We start from the raw sequence: 17215 nt of genomic DNA, 5'->3' as shown, positions 1-17215 counted from the left end.
CCACACCAGCCTCTCTGCAAGAAAAAACCCCCCCACAGTTCCCTCGTTCCCCCAAAATAACCGTCATGACGTTCTTTGTTGACTGGGCCCCATAAAACTCGGATCGGGCAGCACGCGTTGTTATTCCAGTGCGGCACCCAACGCGCCCCCAGTCGGAGGAGGTCCCGATAGGCCATGGATGACGCAGAATCGCCGGTTTTTTTTCTTACAAAGTGCGTGCTGATGCTTTTTATTCGTGCAACAAAGAACGCTCTGATACCGACCTGGTTGGTGATTGAGAAGGTTTTTCTGCTCTACGAACGGGATTTGTGTTGGGTGGAATTGCGATGTCGTTTGGTGGACAACTAATTGCAGGTTGTGTTTTGCTTTTCGTGGTTACAGTGCTAGCCAGCCTTGTGTGCGCATACAAACGTTAACCTCACGCATAGTCTCGGGTGTAATTGTTGTTCGAAACCCAAACTATCGTTATGCTGTGTGGTGTAAAACACTATCGAGCATGTTATCTTACTGGGGATCAATTACACGAGAAAGTAAGGTAAAAGATGGGATCATAATCATTATCATTAATACTCTTTTACGGCTCCGACAACACTCATCAGAACCTCAACACGAGGCCGCTCGAAACCAACAAGCAACATCGCAATCTCCTCAGAAACCTATGAGTATGTACACCCCACCATAACCCCCCTAATTATCCCCTAACACCATTCACGCAGCATACTCACTAAGATCAAGATCCGCCTGCAGCAGCAAGTTCCTCGAACTAGCACCAACATGCACAGTCTTGGGGTACTCAGTGATGACCCAGTTCTGGCTCACGGTATCCCAGTTCGACACGTCGCGGCGCAGGATATCCGAGTGGAACGTAGCGCTCTGTCCCGGCTGGATGGACAGACGATCGAAGCCGCGGAGGACGATGACGGGGTCCTCCGGGCCGCCGAGGGAGACGTACAGTTGCACGACCTCGTCGCCGGCAACGCTGCCGGTGTTGGTAATGGTGGCTTCGACGCTGAACAAGACGTCCCAGAGTTGTGGGTTGCCTCCGGGCGCACCACCGGCAGCGATGCGCGCCTGGGGCGAGCCGTCGGTTGAGCCTGCAGGCAGAGTCACGTCGATGCCGTACTCGGGGTCCTGCGACGCTTCGCCGAGGTCCGTCGAGTTCAGGTAGGGGTAGATGTAAGCCTCGACATACTGCAGATCTGCGGGCCACTGGTACGCAGACACGTTGGGGTTGATGGAACCGAAAGTCGGCGCGGCAATCGTCTGGCCCGTGGTGGGAGTGTAAGCACCAGCGTTCGCCTTGGTGACGGTGATGTTCGAGTAGCTGAATGTCGTGTACGACATTCCGAAGCCGAACTCGTACACGGGGGTGATGTTGTGCTTGTCAAAGGCGCGGTAGTCGATGAAGACGCCCTCATCGAAGTTATCCTGTGGGCTGGCGTTACCGTTGATGGGCGTGTAGATGAGATCACGTCCCCACTCGGTCTCGTTGCTGCCGAAGGTGAAGGGAAGCTTGCCGCCAGGGTTTACGCGGCCGTAGAGGACATCGGCGATGGCGTTGCCAGATTCTTGTCCGGGAAGACCGGCCCAGAGGATTGCGGTTACGTTCTCGCTCTCGTAGAAGCTGTTGACCAAGACTGGGCCGACCGAGTGGATGACAACGATGGTGTTGTTGCAAAGGGCTGAAACGTTTTGGATCAGCGTGTCACCATCACCCCATAGAGTGAGGTTGTTGCGGTCGCCGAAGTTGGTGTCGACTGTGATGTAGCCCTCACCGGAGTCGGCGTTGACGAAGACGATGGCAACGCTGGCTTCCTTGGCCATTTGCTGGATTTGAGTGTAGGCATAGTTGTCGGTGACGGATTGAATCACGCCACCGTTGCTGGCGACCTCGTTCTTGATGGCGTCGAGAGGAGTGACAAGGTAAGGGAAGTCAGAAGTTCCCGAGCCCCATCCCATGGCCAAAGTTCCGTTGTCGCAGCCACGGTCAGAGCAGCCATTGGGTCCGTATTGGTTTTCTCCAGCGTCATTACCGAAGACGGCAGTCCACTTCTCCGTGCCGGTCAAGGGCAGTACACCAGTGTTCTTCAGGAGGACCGTCGACTTAGCTGCCACTTCGCGGATGCTGCGGAAGTGTTCAAACCGAGCATCGACGTGTTGGTTGATCTGGGTATACCCCTCTTCGGCATAATAGTGCTCGTTACCGTACGTGTCGCGTGTCCAGCTGTCGAAGTTGACGGGGGTGGTCTCGTCGAGACCGACATAGTAGTAGGCAGCCATGATACGGATCGCAGCATCATCAATACGCCATTGTGGCACTGTTCCGTTGAGAACCGAGATGGTAAGGTTAGTGCCCCACCACGATTTGCCAGAGTTGAAGTCTGTATCTCCAGGCATCCTGTTGATGTCGTTAGCTACGTCTTGAATTTATGTGATGGGCCAAACTCACGTCATGTCAAGACCAGCAAGAGTGGAAGCAACTCCACCGTGCTGAGCATCCCAATCGGACATGATGAAACCTTGGAAGCCGAGTTCGCCCTTCAGGATGTAGTTCTGAAGATATGAGTTCTGGCAGAGTTGCGAGTTGTTGACCTTGTTGTAAGAGCACATGACGGAGCCGGTGCCGGCACGAATCGCATCTGCGAATGGCCAGAGGTACAGTTCGTGGAGAGTTTTATCATCAATGTTCGCGCTGATCGCATCAACATTGCCATAATCCTCAAAAGTTCCAGGCGAGCGGAAATGCTCCTGCTCGTTCATGATAAAGTGCTTGGTCGTAGCAATGACACCGGCATCTTGAATACCACGGATTGTTTCGGCAATCGCATGGCCGGACAGGTACGGATCGGGCGAGAATCCCTCCCAATTACGCTGGTAAGCAGTTAGTTAAATTCTCACTTCTTGCATGGTGGACTTACGCCGCCCTTTGGGTGGCGACCAAGAGGACCAACGACAGGGCCAAGCTGCAAATCAACACCTTTCGCTTTGTGTTCTTGGCCCATCTGGTATCCTCGACGATAGAGCTCGCCTCGGTCCCATGACGCAGCAACCGTACCGCCAGCAGTGAAGGCAGATACGTAATCAGCAAACCTCACACCGAGCGGGGAGTCCTGCAGGCACAAAGAGTCGAAGTTGAGGCGAGGAATGGAGCCTGTGTTACCAACGCAAGCCTCGCCCTGCCATCCTGTACCGGTGGTGAGGTTGACCTTCTCGAGAAGAGTCAACTGGCTCACAAAGGCCTGAGCCTTTTGATAAGCGGCTTCCCAGCCACCGAGACCTTCCACCCATCTGGACAAAGTCAGTCTTCTCGAACGGCCATGTTGTCGAATTATATATCTGTACGTACGGACTTGGGTAGAAAGGCGGAGAGTAAGCATTGTCTAAGGGACTGGAGCTGTTGGTAGACTTTGTTTACTGTTAGCCATCACACATCAACAAACTCTGGCGAGGAATTGTACTGGGCGGATGAATGGAGACAAAGCGACAACGAATTGTGCGAACCCTGGAAGCATCTCTGCAGCTTCAAAACGATGATGCGCATTGAAAACAAACTGCTGTGTGGCGCAATTGGGGTTTGCTTACCTGCTGTGCGGCAACTAAGCCCGTCACCAAAAATGCTTGTGCAAGCCTCAGCATGACGCAAGGCTGAGCTGTCAGGTAGCAACGATAATAAGACTACCTGATGATAGACAGGTGAAGAGACCTGGTTGCGCGAAGATGGGAACAATGCCAGGGAGCACAGGAGCTTTTATCCTGCACGGAATAAGCAATTTCAAGGCAGGCAGACATCACTTCCCCGACAACTCTGTCCGCTGGTGCCGTTAGCAACTCCCTAGGTACATACGCCATGAATGCCAAGCATCCTTTTTGCGGGGATGTTCTGCGGAGTAGCCCTGTTGCATTTCCCCAGTAACTCGATGGAACAAGGTCCGAATACCCCGGGGAGGCGCTCGAACCACATGAAAACTGCCGACGCATGTGCATCCTTCTCAACCAACCACAACGACGGGCGCTCCTTGCAGTAGTCACGACGTCAGCAAACGACATCTCCGCCGGCGTTTATCCATGACGCGCAAGGGTTACGGCGTAAGACGTGAGCCGCTTCGGACGTATTACGCTGATTGCAACCTTACAGTGGTACCACAGTACAATGCGGGGTTGACATGCCTCACGTTGTGTAGCCCGCACAACGACAGGCGGTACAGCAGTAGAGGAGCATCTTTTCTCTACACTCCTACTGAGCTTGATACCGGCATGGCCCATCTGCTCACACAAACTGCTGCCAGCTCTTCCTGAGCTCACCACGATTCTACAAGAGCAGATCTGTGGGTTGCCTAAACAACCGATCGAGCATATGACACAACACTCGTATTTGCGCTCGACCTTCTATGGATCCAATACACAAACTTTTCCCTGCGAGTCTGGCTTGCTCGGCTAGCACGACTCGTCCCGCTTTCCGTTGATTTGTGGAATCCGATTGGAGGCCACTAGACGCAGCAGATGTCTACCAGCTCATGTCATGCCTTCACCGATGTTGGCATCATTGACCAGTTTGGGCGATGTTCTTGGAAAACATGTTCGACCCCGGTTTAGTCCCCGAAGAGATTTTTCGAGCAACATGGTCGGAAGACCTTCATCCCCACATTTATCTCCGAAGACAATTGCCATGCGTGTGTACCGGTATGCATTCACCCCGAACTTCGGCCCAGTAGGTACCGCCAGCATCAGCTGTTTAGCCTGATAATCCGCGGACCCGTTCTCTCTCCTCCATTTTGGGATCAAGACAGTGGAACATACCGCCCACACGTCATCAGTTTGTCAAGCAACCCTGCTCAAAGCCTGTGAGCACGTCTAAGCTTGAGGCGTTGGGTACCAAGCCTGATCCGAGACCCATCCGCAATCAGTGCATCTCGCGTACTACCCGATGTGAGGCGCAGTAAAAACAGTAGCAACTCGCTCAACAACATCACCCACCCCATACTTCGATCGGTCACATCACCTCGATCAGATGGATCGTGGTAGTACCAATTGGTCATGTCGGTTGCACAAATGGTCAATTGACCCACGCCACGTGGAGAACACAATTACACCGAAGCTGTCAATCTACAAACTCAGACCCTTGCAGGACGTGCGCTATCTCTTGCTACCCTGTTGTTCGACAAGGGCCGTCTGCAAGTTGCTATGCAAGGATGTTGGCCATTGGAGCGCATACTAGTGTCGTCGATCTACCGTTCAAAATCCCAAACACCATAATGTTGAAACCCGCTAATCTGTCAAAATTTCCGATCGGGCCATAGACGGCAGCTTTTGTTTCATACCTTCTGTCAAGCTGGAAGTGCCCAGATGGTAGCGAGGCTTGTTTGAGTCCCTTCATCCAGTTATGACTATCGTACGAAAAGCGATCCGGTCGAATACTATTGACAACCATGTTATACTAGACATGAGACTCATGTAGCTACTGCATAGCACCTTGTCAATCAAGGATCTAGCCGCGTATACAAGCCGTGATATATCAGTTCTCAAGCGAAAATCTTGACTTACTTCGTCAACGAGATTGCAGCATGGACACATAATGGATGAACAATATCCAAGAGATATCGAATGATCTTCCACTACAGCATATCTCAAATCCACTGTTCCTCACTTCAACGTAGCATTTCTTCCATACCTGGCTGAGCCATAAGACAAGAGGCGTCGCCCCTAGTGCTTCGAACCGCCTCACCTACGCTAATTTTGGACTGTGCGTCTACGCCACACCCATAACCTTCTATCAACCTCAACGTGCACGAGACACATGTCTTAGCCATGAAATATCGAGTCTCACTGCAAAGAAATCCAGATCTTCGAACTCCCACCTGCAGTCACCACTTACAAGACCTGACACTAACCGGCCGCCTGGTACTACCTACGGTATAAGCAGCGCGGCCAATACAATCTAACGGGGCCTACCAAAACTAACACAACCTGCCCGGAGATCTAGGTAGCGACTACGCTGACCCAGCGGGAGGCGTCCGGGCCAAGACAGCCTAGCGGGAGCTATTACTTACAGCCCCTTGCCTACCAATCAGTCACAACGTGAGAACAAGTAGCGGAGGTTACCTCCGCCCATACAGCCCCCTTGCGAGAAAGCAGGACTTAGTCCTAGGTCCAAAAGCTAGGTACTTGAGTGGAGCTTATTGCTATCCTGCCTGAACGGCGCGATTTGTAACCCCGCTTCTTGCTCACGGAGATAGATAGCTTTTCTCGCATTATATTCCACTGTGCGATGGTTTGGTAAATGGAGCAATAGTCTCTTTGACATAATACACGAGTTTGGGGTAGTAGCGGGGAGTTGTACACTATAGGCTTTACTTTACTTAACTCTACTTTACCCACCTCCTACTCACAAACTACACGTCTACACCAACCAGTCTTCCACCCACCCATCACAAAACCCTCAACATCTACTAATGCTATACGCGTATTTCGATCACAATCTATCGCAGAGCATCTAGCTGGTTGGTATGTACACGTACAAACATCCGCACCTTTGACCCCGACGTGCAATCACTGCCCTAATATATTATCACGCTCATCTTCAACAGCCAAACTATATCTATGGAATTATCCTTCCAACATACTACAACCCCGCACGTTATGTTCAAGATTGCGATATCTGGGTAGAAAAGCGCATGCGTGCGGATAATAAACAGTAGGTAGGGAGGTCTAGTGCTTATAGGCATTCTGCATCTATTTGACTATTCAAATGTGTACGCGTGTGTTTATGTGTATGCGTGTGTTTATGCATTTGCATCTATATGTTCCTTGCAAAGTAGCCGACTAAATACAATTTTACTTATTCCCTTATCTATAATAGTGTGATAGCTTCTTCTCTATCTTTATCCACACACTCTACTCTTCTACACTCATATCTTGCGTACTTCCAAAAAAGAAAACTACGCAGTGCTTAATTTGTTCACTTCCTCGCGTTACTGATAAGCAGTGCTCTCTCTCCTCACTGTACGTTGAAAGACTAACGACAAATACAAGTTTAGAAACTACGCATAAGTAAGACACACGGCGTGTTTTTTTGCATCTATCTACGCAGGCTTGCAGTGTGTGGAGTTGTGGGAAGTGATGTATATGTGTGTAGCGCTGGCTAGGCTGGGATACAAATACAATGACATGAATAAACGAGGCAGAGTAGTGTGCTGGTATAGAGGGCATAGGCAAGTTGCATTTTTGTTTTTGTGCTTGTTATGTTGTATTTCATCACAAGGTCTTAATGTACTGTCTACGCATACCGACACATAAACACATGCAAGTGTAGAAGCTGTAAAGAGGCAAGCAGTCAGCAAAGTCTTGCATCACACATCACCCACTACCTAACCTCACCTACTTCCTTACGGATTCATCTATGTTACAATCACAATCAGCGCAGATTTTCCTTTCTTCTCGTAGCATTCATTGCATTTTAACTAGAGCCTATAGGAGACAGGGAGACACAGGTAAGGGGCAAAGGGGGCAAGGAAAAGAAACCATATCCATACGCAAATTGGGAGGGGGGGTTGAGGGTTGATCCAAGCCAGAAGCGCCATGCAGCGCCCTGTCCTATCCATCCACGCAGCGGCTTCAGCCTCGCCTGCCGTGGAAAGGAGTGTATGTCCAATAGCCCAAAACGCCAACTAAACACCGAAAGATACGCAAAAAGCAAGACGATCAAGCGCACCAAAGGGGAGACTGTGCCATCTGCAGGCGCGAACAATCACCTACAAACCCTCCTCGTCGCTGGCGTCGAGGATGTCGTACTCCTCGTCCGTCATGAAGCTTTCGTCATCAGAGTGAAGAGCAACGCTCTCGGCATCTTCAAAGAACTCATCATCGTCGGCCACAGTGACGGTACGGGCGATGGTGCTCTTCTCCGACATTGGCGACTCAGGCTGAGCAGTCGTGGTGGACTCGTAGGTGCTTGACTCTGGAGATTCCTTGTCGAGCTGGGGGAAGATCATGCGGGAAGTCTGAAGCTCGGGCTCTGCCTGGTGCTCGACTGACTTCTCCTCGACCGGGAGCTCAGCAGCCTCCTGCTTGACTGGCTCCTCGACCTTCGGGGCTGACTCTTGTTGCATGGCAGCTCGCACAGCCTCGGATTCCCGACGACGGTTCTCCATCAGGCGCTCAACGGCAGCCTTGCGGACGCGCTGAATGCGCTCCATCTTCTGCTGCTCAAGCTGCTGGGCATGAGACTGCTGGACAGACTTGGTCCTCTCCTGCCTGGCTTGCAAAATGCGCTCATACATGCGAGAAGAGCCAGAAGCATCGACCGTCTCGGAGGATGAAACTGGCACAGCGATAGGCTGAGCCGGAGTAGGTGACGACAGAGCAACGACAGTGATGTCGCACCACAGTCGGTGACCAAAAGGCATTCCCTCAGCAGTCTTGAGGCGCCAATAAGAGATAGCAGTGCCCTCGCGTTGGGGCGCCTTCAAAACAACACGGAAAGAGATCTCCTCACCAGCCTCAACAGAGCGGTCAATCACATTGCTCTCACAAGCTCTGGACAGCTCGGCTTGGCCCAAGGCTCGGCTGTTGTCAATGTTGAGCATGTTGTCACCACCAACGTGTCGAACACTGCAGCCTGCAGGCCAGGCATCTGGGCCAGGGTTGCGCAGTGTCCAGACTTGAACGAACTGCGAACCGAGGCAGATCTTAGAGCCATCGACGACGGTGTCGCGGATGAAATGAGCGTCGAGTTCCTCCGACTTGGACTCTTTCTTGGAGAAGAAGTCCGCCGGGAGCGTTTCGAACTTGGAAGTATAGAGCTCGGCCACGTTGCTGAGTCCGGACTCGAAAACAGGAAGAGCCGGCTGCAGGGTTTTCGCCATCTGCTCAGCCAACACGTCTCGCAGGCTTTTGTAAGTGGAGTGTTGAGATTCAGTCCCAGTGATCTCAGAGGCCGCAACCGACGCCTTCTCCTGAACTGGCTCAGCGGACTCCACAAGCAGATCACAGATAGCAATCTTCTCTTTCTTGACTTGCGGCTCCTGGGAAGGCTTCATGTCCACAATGGTCTGAACCTGAGTCGCAGCATTGGTAGAGGGTGCAACCTGAACAGTCTCTGTTGCGGTGGGTAGCTGTCGGTCACCAAGCCGGGCGGACATCCCGGTTACATCATCGTTTTGCGTAGTGACGCTCACGTGACGGACAGAGGTCTTGAGCTTGATGAGAGGATGCGTGTGGTTGTGTCTATTGCTTGGGTGTGCCTCGCAGTTCTGGCAGAAGTCGGTGTCGTGGCAAACAGCGCACTTGTACCGGACGCCCTCAATGTATGACACGTTCTCCTTGTCTTTGCAGAGAGGTCCGTCACAGAAGATTCCATAATGACGGTTAGCATTGTTGAGAGGCTCAGTCAAAGCCTCGTAGATAGGTACAAAGCGATGACGGGGGTGTATAAACTTGGCATTTGAGACACAGTCAGAACAGTAGTCCCAGTCAGGGCAGTTCAGGCACTTGTGGCGCACACCGTAAATGAACTTGTCGCATCCGTCGCAGACGGCATTGTGGCGAATGTTCCTGCCAGTGTTGCACAAGACATTGGCCAGAGTAGGAAGTTTGGCTTCTGGGGCGGCCGCCTTGAATGCGTGTCCAGGATGATGACCGTGCTTGTTGGAGATGTGACAGTCTAGGCACAGGTCGTAGTCATCGCAGAAGGTGCATGTAACAAACTCCTTCTCGGGGAGGATCTTCACGCAGCAGTTGCAAGTACGACTTGGCTCCTCATCCTCGTATGTAACAGACTCCTTCTCATCGGTGAAGGCTCCGGGAACTTCCTTTACTTCTTCGGTCTTCGTCTTCGTAGCCATGCGCTGAGTGGTGCTGTTGATGACGCAGCCGTCCCTGACAAAGCGCTTGACCATCCAGTGGCCCGCTCCAGGGCAGTGAATGCCCAAGTCGACACAAGCAGGGCAGAGGTCGTAGTCACCGCTGTCGCAGATTCCGCAGTGGAAGTGCTCGTCTTCCATGGGATGGTTGCAGTTGTTGCAGTATACTACCCATGAGGAGCACGCTGACGGCTTAGGCCGGAATGCAAGATCCATGTCGTTCTGTGCTGACTTGTGGAAAGCGAGATCGACGTCCAACTGGGAAGCGTTGGCAAGGTCATTGAAGAAACCTAGTCGTTTCGTTAGTGATTCGTTGGTCCGGACAGAGCTCGGATACACGACTTACTCTGGCGGGCAGTAAATGAACGCGGCAGCTTCTTGGAGCATGTTTCGGGCTGAGGTGGGGAGATGGGACTGGCGGATTCACACTTGGGTGCGGGAGGGTTCGCGTTGGGAGAGCGCGCGATGACAGGAGAGATGGGCGCGATGACCTGTGGTGTGAGAGTTTCGGCGCTCAAGCGATGGAGCGAGCTAGGCTGAGGTAATGCGCGAGCAGTTTCTTGGACAGCTGCTGGTGGTGCTGGAGCTGGAAGCTCGACCTCTTCGCCAGGAATGGTCGCCTTCAAGCGCAGCTTGAGCTTCGCCTTCGCCGCTCGGAACAGCGTCTTGTAGACCTGCGGCTTATCGGAGTCCAGTGTGACGTAGGCGCCAGCCGAGTCGGAGTAGCGCTCGAACACGACCTGCTCATCAGGCTGAAGCTGGAGAACGCTTCGAAGCTGTATTTCACAACAAAGTCAGTATACGGTTATTCCAGAAGCTATGGCGAGGGCAAGAGGCGAAGGTCAGGCTGTCGCCTCTCGAACCGAGGTGTTGAGGAAACACAACGAACCTTGTCAGGGAGTACGTGAGCTCCGAGATCTTTCAGAGGAAGCTTCAACTTCCTACTCTGCCCACGGAACAGAAGCTTGACCACGATGGGTGTGTCCAGCGTCACGGGCACGTTGGTAGCCGCCATGTTGGATGTGCAGGCAAGGCTATGGATGGAATGGGTTGGTGTGGTAGATAAAGAACGGCGCTGCAGTCTCGTGGCTGCGATATTCAACGAGAGAGATGCAGCAGTAGGGTGTTGTTTGTGGATATGGTTGATGAGTAGAGTCGAGAGTGGTGGAGTAAGATGAGGTCGATGTTGCCTAAAATGCGGCTAGTTAAGCTAGCGCGACTCCACACTCGGCCCCGGTGAATCGGTCCACACCTGCATAGGCAGCGAGGACAACGTCGGCCAGCGAAGAATGCAGCCAGATTCGAGTGCAGAAGACACTTTCACACTGCTATCCACTTGATGCTCCTAACTGCAAGCAGAGCGAGATAGCACAGCTGCATGCAAGAGGCAAGTAAGGCGTGATAACGTTTCACTGATAAGACCAGTCTAGTATGGATGCGGTAGTGTGACGCAAGCGCATCGACCACCTCATGGTCACTTGATGGATGATGGAGGACAAGAAGAGGCTGGTCTGCACCCCAGCCCATCTACCTATAGTAAGGCTACAAGTGTGCGGGACGGCAGTAGGCTTCAGTAACTACAGCTGCGCATTTACTAATGAATCGTGATTATCATGCATAGGGCTGCATATCTTCCACGAGCTGTGCAGTCGTCCAGATCTCTTGGATTGATATGTTGCAGTCACTCAGACTTGTGGTATCTATTTGAAATATCCAAAGCTTTTGGCAAAACTAGAAAGTACCGTGACTGTGTTGCTGCTCGTACTCGTATTATCGCGGAGGCGGAGCCTCGTAGCAACTCGAAGATTGAAGTCGCCTTGTTTCTGTGGGACCGGCTCGCCTCACTTTGGTGGTTGGACGGCGCCTTTACTACACATCATCACGAGGCAAGGCTTTCAGTTTCATCTGGTGGCTCGCTACGATGTCTATAGAGAGATAAGGCTGTACCAGATATTGACTTAGGATGCTATGGCGTAGTATACTAACGCGACTTAGCCTCGCGGTTATGTTTGTACGGGTATTGGGGTCCCGTAGTTATGCTCTACTTGACGTGCTTTTAATGCTGACCACAAGACAAAGCACTTGCACCACGATTATAGTTACTTACGTAGGTTTTCGCCTAGATTCTACGTTGTCTTGGTTGCAAGTCGCTGGATCATTCCAGTCTACCATACCCAAGGTACCATCCTCCTCCTAGGACGCACCTTCTCAACGCCAAACTTCTCCGCATACCACTTCTTTGTTCCCATCGCTGTGACGCCGAGGTTTATGGCCACGAAGATCGTCGCACATAGCAGCGTCCAACTCACCCACCTGCCGTCTGGTGCGGCTAGGAACGACAACAGGGCGTAGATGGCCACCTCGCACGTGTAGTGTGGACACAGAAGATTGGGGAACAGCAGGTGTGAGGGTAATTGATATCCCATGTTTGCACTTCTCAGGCGGTAAAGGTAGGCATGGTATGAGTGCTGGCCCATGTGCGCGGTTAGAATTGCTGGCACCAAGACGGCTGTTTTCCACCCCATCTCTCCAAGGCTGTTGTCAGGACCTTCAATCCAGATGGCTACGTTTATGCTGAGGTAGAAGACGAGTCCCAGCAGCCAGTGTACGAACCACATGTTGCTTTTGCTGCTCGACGTGTAGACATGGGATTCCAGCATGCGACGCACGCCTTGGAGCAGCATGAGAGACCATACTACCTGCAGTTGCGCACTAGCGGACCACAATTGCAGCTTGTAGCCCCAGAACAGTGAGCAGGACACGGAGATGATGTAGAAGTGGGTGAAGTAGTTGTGGGGGACCTGGATGGATGCGGCATAGTCGAGGAGCTGGCTGGCGATGGAAGCATGCCCAGACTGAGCGGGCTTTGGCGATGTTGCACGCGAGCCATAGGGCAGGAAGCGGGTGCGAAGGGCAGGAACAGCCTGCAGAAGCAGGACCTGGTGAGCAGACGGGTCAGTAGGCCGTGGTCAGGGCAGAGTGGTGTCGCGGCATCGTACGAGAAACGACGCGGCGAGGTAGAAGACGCGCAGGCCCAGCAGGCCCGCGAGCTGGGTGCCTGTCGCCGTCGCCGTCGCCATGAGGGTGTCGAGGGCAGTGTCGGGGGCGCAGTCCTGTTTTGAGCGTGTTTTGAATCACGGCTGCTAATTAGGCCGCCGATCGCGCCGTTTTGGCGCCGGGTTGTGCCTTGCAAGGATGGCAGCATGCGGGCGTCGACTGTTGAGGCGTGGTGCTGGGCAGGCAGAGCAGACGGGCAGGCGCGAACAGCGAACGGTTCGGGCCAGTCGACAGGACGAAGAGCGGTACCGACCCGTGCTGGCGCTGCGCACCGCGATGTGCTGCTGGAGACGCGGCGACGAGCCCTCACCACGGGCTCGCAGCGCTATGCAGGGTTGGGGCAGCGTCTGGGGCCGCGCTGCGAACCAGGCCACGGTGCAGCGCTTTCAGTGGTGGAGCCCTTCGCAAGCCTCTCGTCTCGTCTCCGTATCGCCCGGCCTTGCACCTCGCTCTCACCACAACACCACGCCCGCCCCGTCCACGCCCTCGCCGCTGCTGCTGCTGCTCTCCTGCCCGTGTCGCCGCTGTCACCACGCCCGCCGCCCGCGACGGCCGCACGTGCATGCCCGATAAGCGCCTGCCTCTGCTGCTGCCCACCGCCTTTGTTCCTTCGGCGAGCCGACATGAGGCCGCAGTGTCCTCTGTATATGCGTAATGACCAGTAATGCCCTGCCAGCTCTGAACGCACCCGCCCTCGCCCCAGGCTCCCGAGACGCCCGCCTGCGCAGCCCGTGTTCGCCGCTGCCCGTCTCGGCGCCGTCAACAAAGGAGCCCCATCACCACCACCCCCACGACGATGACCAGAACGAGTCCGAGGCCGAGACGGTGGTCCTGGACGGCAACCGCGGCACGAGCCTGATCAAGACGGAGCGCGACGATGACGACGACGACGACGTGCACGTGGCACGCCTGCGCTCCATCAAGGAAGAGTCGCGTGCCAGCTCGCCGCAGCTCAACGGCCGCCGCCGCTCCAGCGAAGGGAAAGCCAATGGCACCCGCCACGGCTCCGACCGCGACGGCAAGAGCCCCATCCCCACGTCGCCCAGCAGTCGCACCACGTCGCGCCACACAAAGGACACGAGCCCGTCCGACTCGGCCAAGTCGCCCATCCAGACCACCCTCTCCCCCGTGCAGCACACGGCTCGCGGCCGCAGCGCCTCGACGGTTGAGAACCGCAAGCGCAAGCTGCGCGAGGACTCGTTCCCCAAGGCAGCCGAGCCCCCGCGACAAAAGGCCAAGACAGAGGTGCCCAAGGACCTGCGCCAGCCCAACTCACCCGCGCTGCCGGGCTTTGGCCGCGCTCACAAGCGCTCGCAGTCGACCCAGTCGGTTATATCTGGTGTCGCGGGCCGCAAGCGCCGTGAAATCACAGCCCTGTCTCTGTCCACTGACCACAAGCACTGGTCCGACTCCAGCTCTGAAAACTCCTCTTCACCGCGACTAGCACAGACGCCCAACCCCGTCCAGCACACACGGCTCAAACGCTCCTCCCACCGTGCTATGACCTCGCCTGCACGCACAATGGCCCCCACACGCAAGACTGACCGATTTGGCGCGACGCGACTAGCCCGGGAAAGCGAAAAGGGCGACTTGGACGCTGTCAAAGCAGCCTACGAAGAGGCACCAGACTCCAAGGACCAGCTCGATTTTGCCGGCATTGCTCCCCTGCAAAAGGCTGCACTGCACGGCTGGACGGAAGTGGTCGAGTACCTTATCCGCAAGGGCTGCCGGACTGATTGCGAATCAAACGATCGCGACACTCCGCTTATCGACGCCGTCGAGAATGGACACCTGCAAGTTGTCAAACTCCTCCTGAACCAGGGGCGTGTGAACCCACATCATCAGAACAAAAAGGGCCAGCGCGCAATTGACGTACTGGATTACGAGGACGACGACGCCGAGGAGATGGAGAGGGAGCTCAAGGAAGCCATGAGAAGGGAAGTCGATATTTCATCCATCAACGACCAGGAGCTGTGTGCGCCAAAGGAAGCAAAGTCTGCGCCTCGACTGCTTTACAACGAGTACAACGTCGAGACTCTGATCGAAAAGGCCGGCGACGGTGACATTATTGCCGTGGGAGAGCTGATTAACAGCAACATCAGGCCCAACATTACTTGCGGTGTTGCTGCAGCAAGAGGCGGCCACTACGACATTCTTAGCATTCTTCTGGCGAGTGGCCTGAAAGCGGACCCCGACCCATCGAAGCACCCCGAGACTCCCATGACAGTCGCCATTGGCCGAGGGCACCTCAAGATTATCCAGTTAATTCTCGAACAAGACCACTTCGATCCAACGCGACGGAATAAGGAGGGCAAGACTTACTACGAGATCTCCGAAGAACGAAGAGGCCCAAAATGGGAGCAGGAGAGGGAGATGCTCAAGCGTGCTTGCGACGAGCATAGGCTGACGCACAAAAGCCCACGAAGAACCAGGAAGGAAGCGCCTAATACATCAGCCGTGCGTATGAAAAGAAGGTCACCTCCCCGGAGAGAACGATCGGAATCGCCGCGCTCAGAACCGCGGACAGCTACTCTTACAAAATCGTCTTCGATGGCTGCTGCACCCCAAAAGTCGCGGCGTCTGTTGTCCGGAAAAGAAATGGCGAACCGGGAAGGGAAGAGACGGAAGCGGGTTGTCGACGACGAAACGTCCGAGGAAGAAAGCGAGGAAGACGTGCGGCCGCCTACAAGAAAAGTCAAGCCTCGTTCGTACAGCGAGGGCGAGGAGGGCGACGAGACCAAGCCAGTCAAAGCGACGCTAAAAGCACGCTCGGATGATAACGATTCGACGAGAAGAACGGTACCTCCACGTAATCACTCAGACGAGAGCGACGAAGATTACGTGACGAAACCCCCAACCAAAGTCCGCTCAAAACCAAAAACTGCGAGTGCCAAACCCACGCCTGAAATTGACTCTCCAGACGAACGCAAACCTGTCAAGAACAAGATCAAGTACAAAACAATGGAGGATAAAATCAGGAAGCGACGATTGTCTGATGCGTCAACTGACGGCTTCTGTCGCAAGAGGACACCTACTGCATCTGCAAAGTCAACACCCGCGCCGCCCGAGAGGATTGCAACACCAGAGGTAGTGCGTGAGCGTCGTCAAGAAGAACAAAGACTGGAGCTTGAAGCAAAACGCAAAGCAGCCGAAGCTGAAGCACAGAAAAGGGAAGAAGAAGAAATCGCGCGCAAGGCTGCAGAAGAGGAGGAAACACGAAAGCAAGCTGAAGCTGATGCAGAAGCAAAGCGTCAAGCCGAGGACGCACGCAAGCGAGAAGAGGAAGAAGCCCACCAACAAGCCGAGGACGAGGCAAAACGACAAGAACAGCTCGCTGCACGACAAGACCGCTTATCGAAACTTCCCCTGGCCATACGGCGGGCGTGCGAACTCGGTACCGACAGACCCCTCCACTTCTCCGGCGAACAACTCGGCGTATCTGTCGTCTTTCTCCCCCTCTTATACGCCACATCGGACGACCTGTGCAGTCCGGACGCACTCCCCGACAAAACATACATCTGCTCTTTTCAGCTCGTGGGCATTCTCGGACTACCTGAACTCGACCTCGCACACCTTCCATCCCCGTATTCCGAATGGCACCGCATACCCGTTACACAAGAGCAGCGCCAAGCGATCCTGCGACAATACGACGACGCGCTCCTAGCCCAAGATCTACGCTTCCCCGTTGAAGGTGCGTTGGACTACGACTACAGCAAGATCCAAGCCAGCATCAAAGAGGCGCAGAATCAGTTCTTGACAATGGAGGGCCTGTACTGGATTGAGGAGTCGCTTCTGGGTTCTGAGGTTGAGAAAGTCGAGTTTCTGAGGCCATTGCTCGATGACATCAAGAAGAGGCGCGTCCACTTAGCCACACCCAGCAGGAGCGACACGGCGAAGAAGGAGCACAAGCCGCGGAAGAGCATCATGGACTTGTTTGCCGTGTCGAAAGAGGTCAATGGCGGTGGCGTGACAGTCAATGGCGATGGATGAACATGGGCAAGAAAACGGATTGTTGACAACTGAAGAAAACATGTTGCTACGAGCTCTTCGATGAGTGTCGTGCGCGGCACGGGGAAGGACGGGATTTGGTTCAATGCACAGCAATTGCGCAAAGGTTGAGGCGGTTCCTCCCAAGAACAAGTCGGGGGAATACATGCATGCGTACGAAGATGATGGGTCTCGGAATGGCTATTGATTGGTAGATCGATGGGGGATAAACGTATAAAGTAACGAATTTCATCTGCGATGATGGACACGCTTTCTTTAAACTCGCCTCGTGATGTCTGTCTGCCCTTGCTTTC

General features: G+C 54.1%; 5 protein-coding genes across 5 annotated transcripts; 1 reads left to right on the top strand and 4 right to left on the bottom strand.

Moving 5' to 3' along the window:
- Positions 1-556: 556 nt before the first annotated feature.
- On the bottom strand, positions 557-2415 carry P153DRAFT_369743 (glycoside hydrolase family 3 protein). The gene has a single exon (XM_033668851.1). It carries the CDS (start codon positions 2395-2397, stop codon positions 709-711), a length of 1689 nt encoding a protein of 562 aa, XP_033520138.1. The 5' UTR covers positions 2398-2415; the 3' UTR covers positions 557-708.
- Positions 2416-2613: 198 nt separating this feature from the next.
- On the bottom strand, positions 2614-3526 carry P153DRAFT_92826 (glycoside hydrolase family 3 protein). Its single transcript, XM_033673497.1, has one exon. It carries the CDS (start codon positions 3375-3377, stop codon positions 2895-2897), a length of 483 nt encoding a protein of 160 aa, XP_033520137.1. The 5' UTR covers positions 3378-3526; the 3' UTR covers positions 2614-2894.
- A 3805-nt stretch (positions 3527-7331) lies between these two features.
- On the bottom strand, positions 7332-11187 carry P153DRAFT_434186 (uncharacterized protein). Its single transcript, XM_033673066.1, has 3 exons — positions 10747-11187; positions 10204-10633; positions 7332-10147 (listed from the first exon to the last, which is right to left on the bottom strand). The coding sequence occupies exons 1-3, from the start codon at positions 10870-10872 to the stop codon at positions 7749-7751; spliced, it is 2955 nt and encodes a 984-aa protein (XP_033520136.1). The 5' UTR covers positions 10873-11187; the 3' UTR covers positions 7332-7748.
- Positions 11188-12022: 835 nt separating this feature from the next.
- Positions 12023-12889, bottom strand: P153DRAFT_257293 (uncharacterized protein; the record flags this gene model as incomplete). Its single annotated transcript, XM_033662785.1, has 2 exons — positions 12023-12796; positions 12857-12889. Coding segments are annotated over 2 exons (807 nt in total), but the record flags the coding sequence as incomplete, so codon positions are not given.
- Positions 12890-13367: 478 nt separating this feature from the next.
- Positions 13368-17166, top strand: P153DRAFT_369741 (uncharacterized protein). Its single transcript, XM_033668850.1, has one exon. It carries the CDS (start codon positions 13569-13571, stop codon positions 16902-16904), a length of 3336 nt encoding a protein of 1111 aa, XP_033520134.1. The 5' UTR covers positions 13368-13568; the 3' UTR covers positions 16905-17166.
- The last annotated feature ends 49 nt before the right edge of the window (positions 17167-17215 follow it).

This window comes from Dothidotthia symphoricarpi, assembly GCF_010015815.1.
Source record: "Dothidotthia symphoricarpi CBS 119687 unplaced genomic scaffold P153scaffold_19, whole genome shotgun sequence".
NCBI lineage: Eukaryota > Fungi > Ascomycota > Dothideomycetes > Pleosporales > Dothidotthiaceae > Dothidotthia > Dothidotthia symphoricarpi.
The sequence above is the reverse complement of the archived record's forward strand: the minus strand, read 5'-3'. Positions and strand labels throughout refer to the sequence as shown.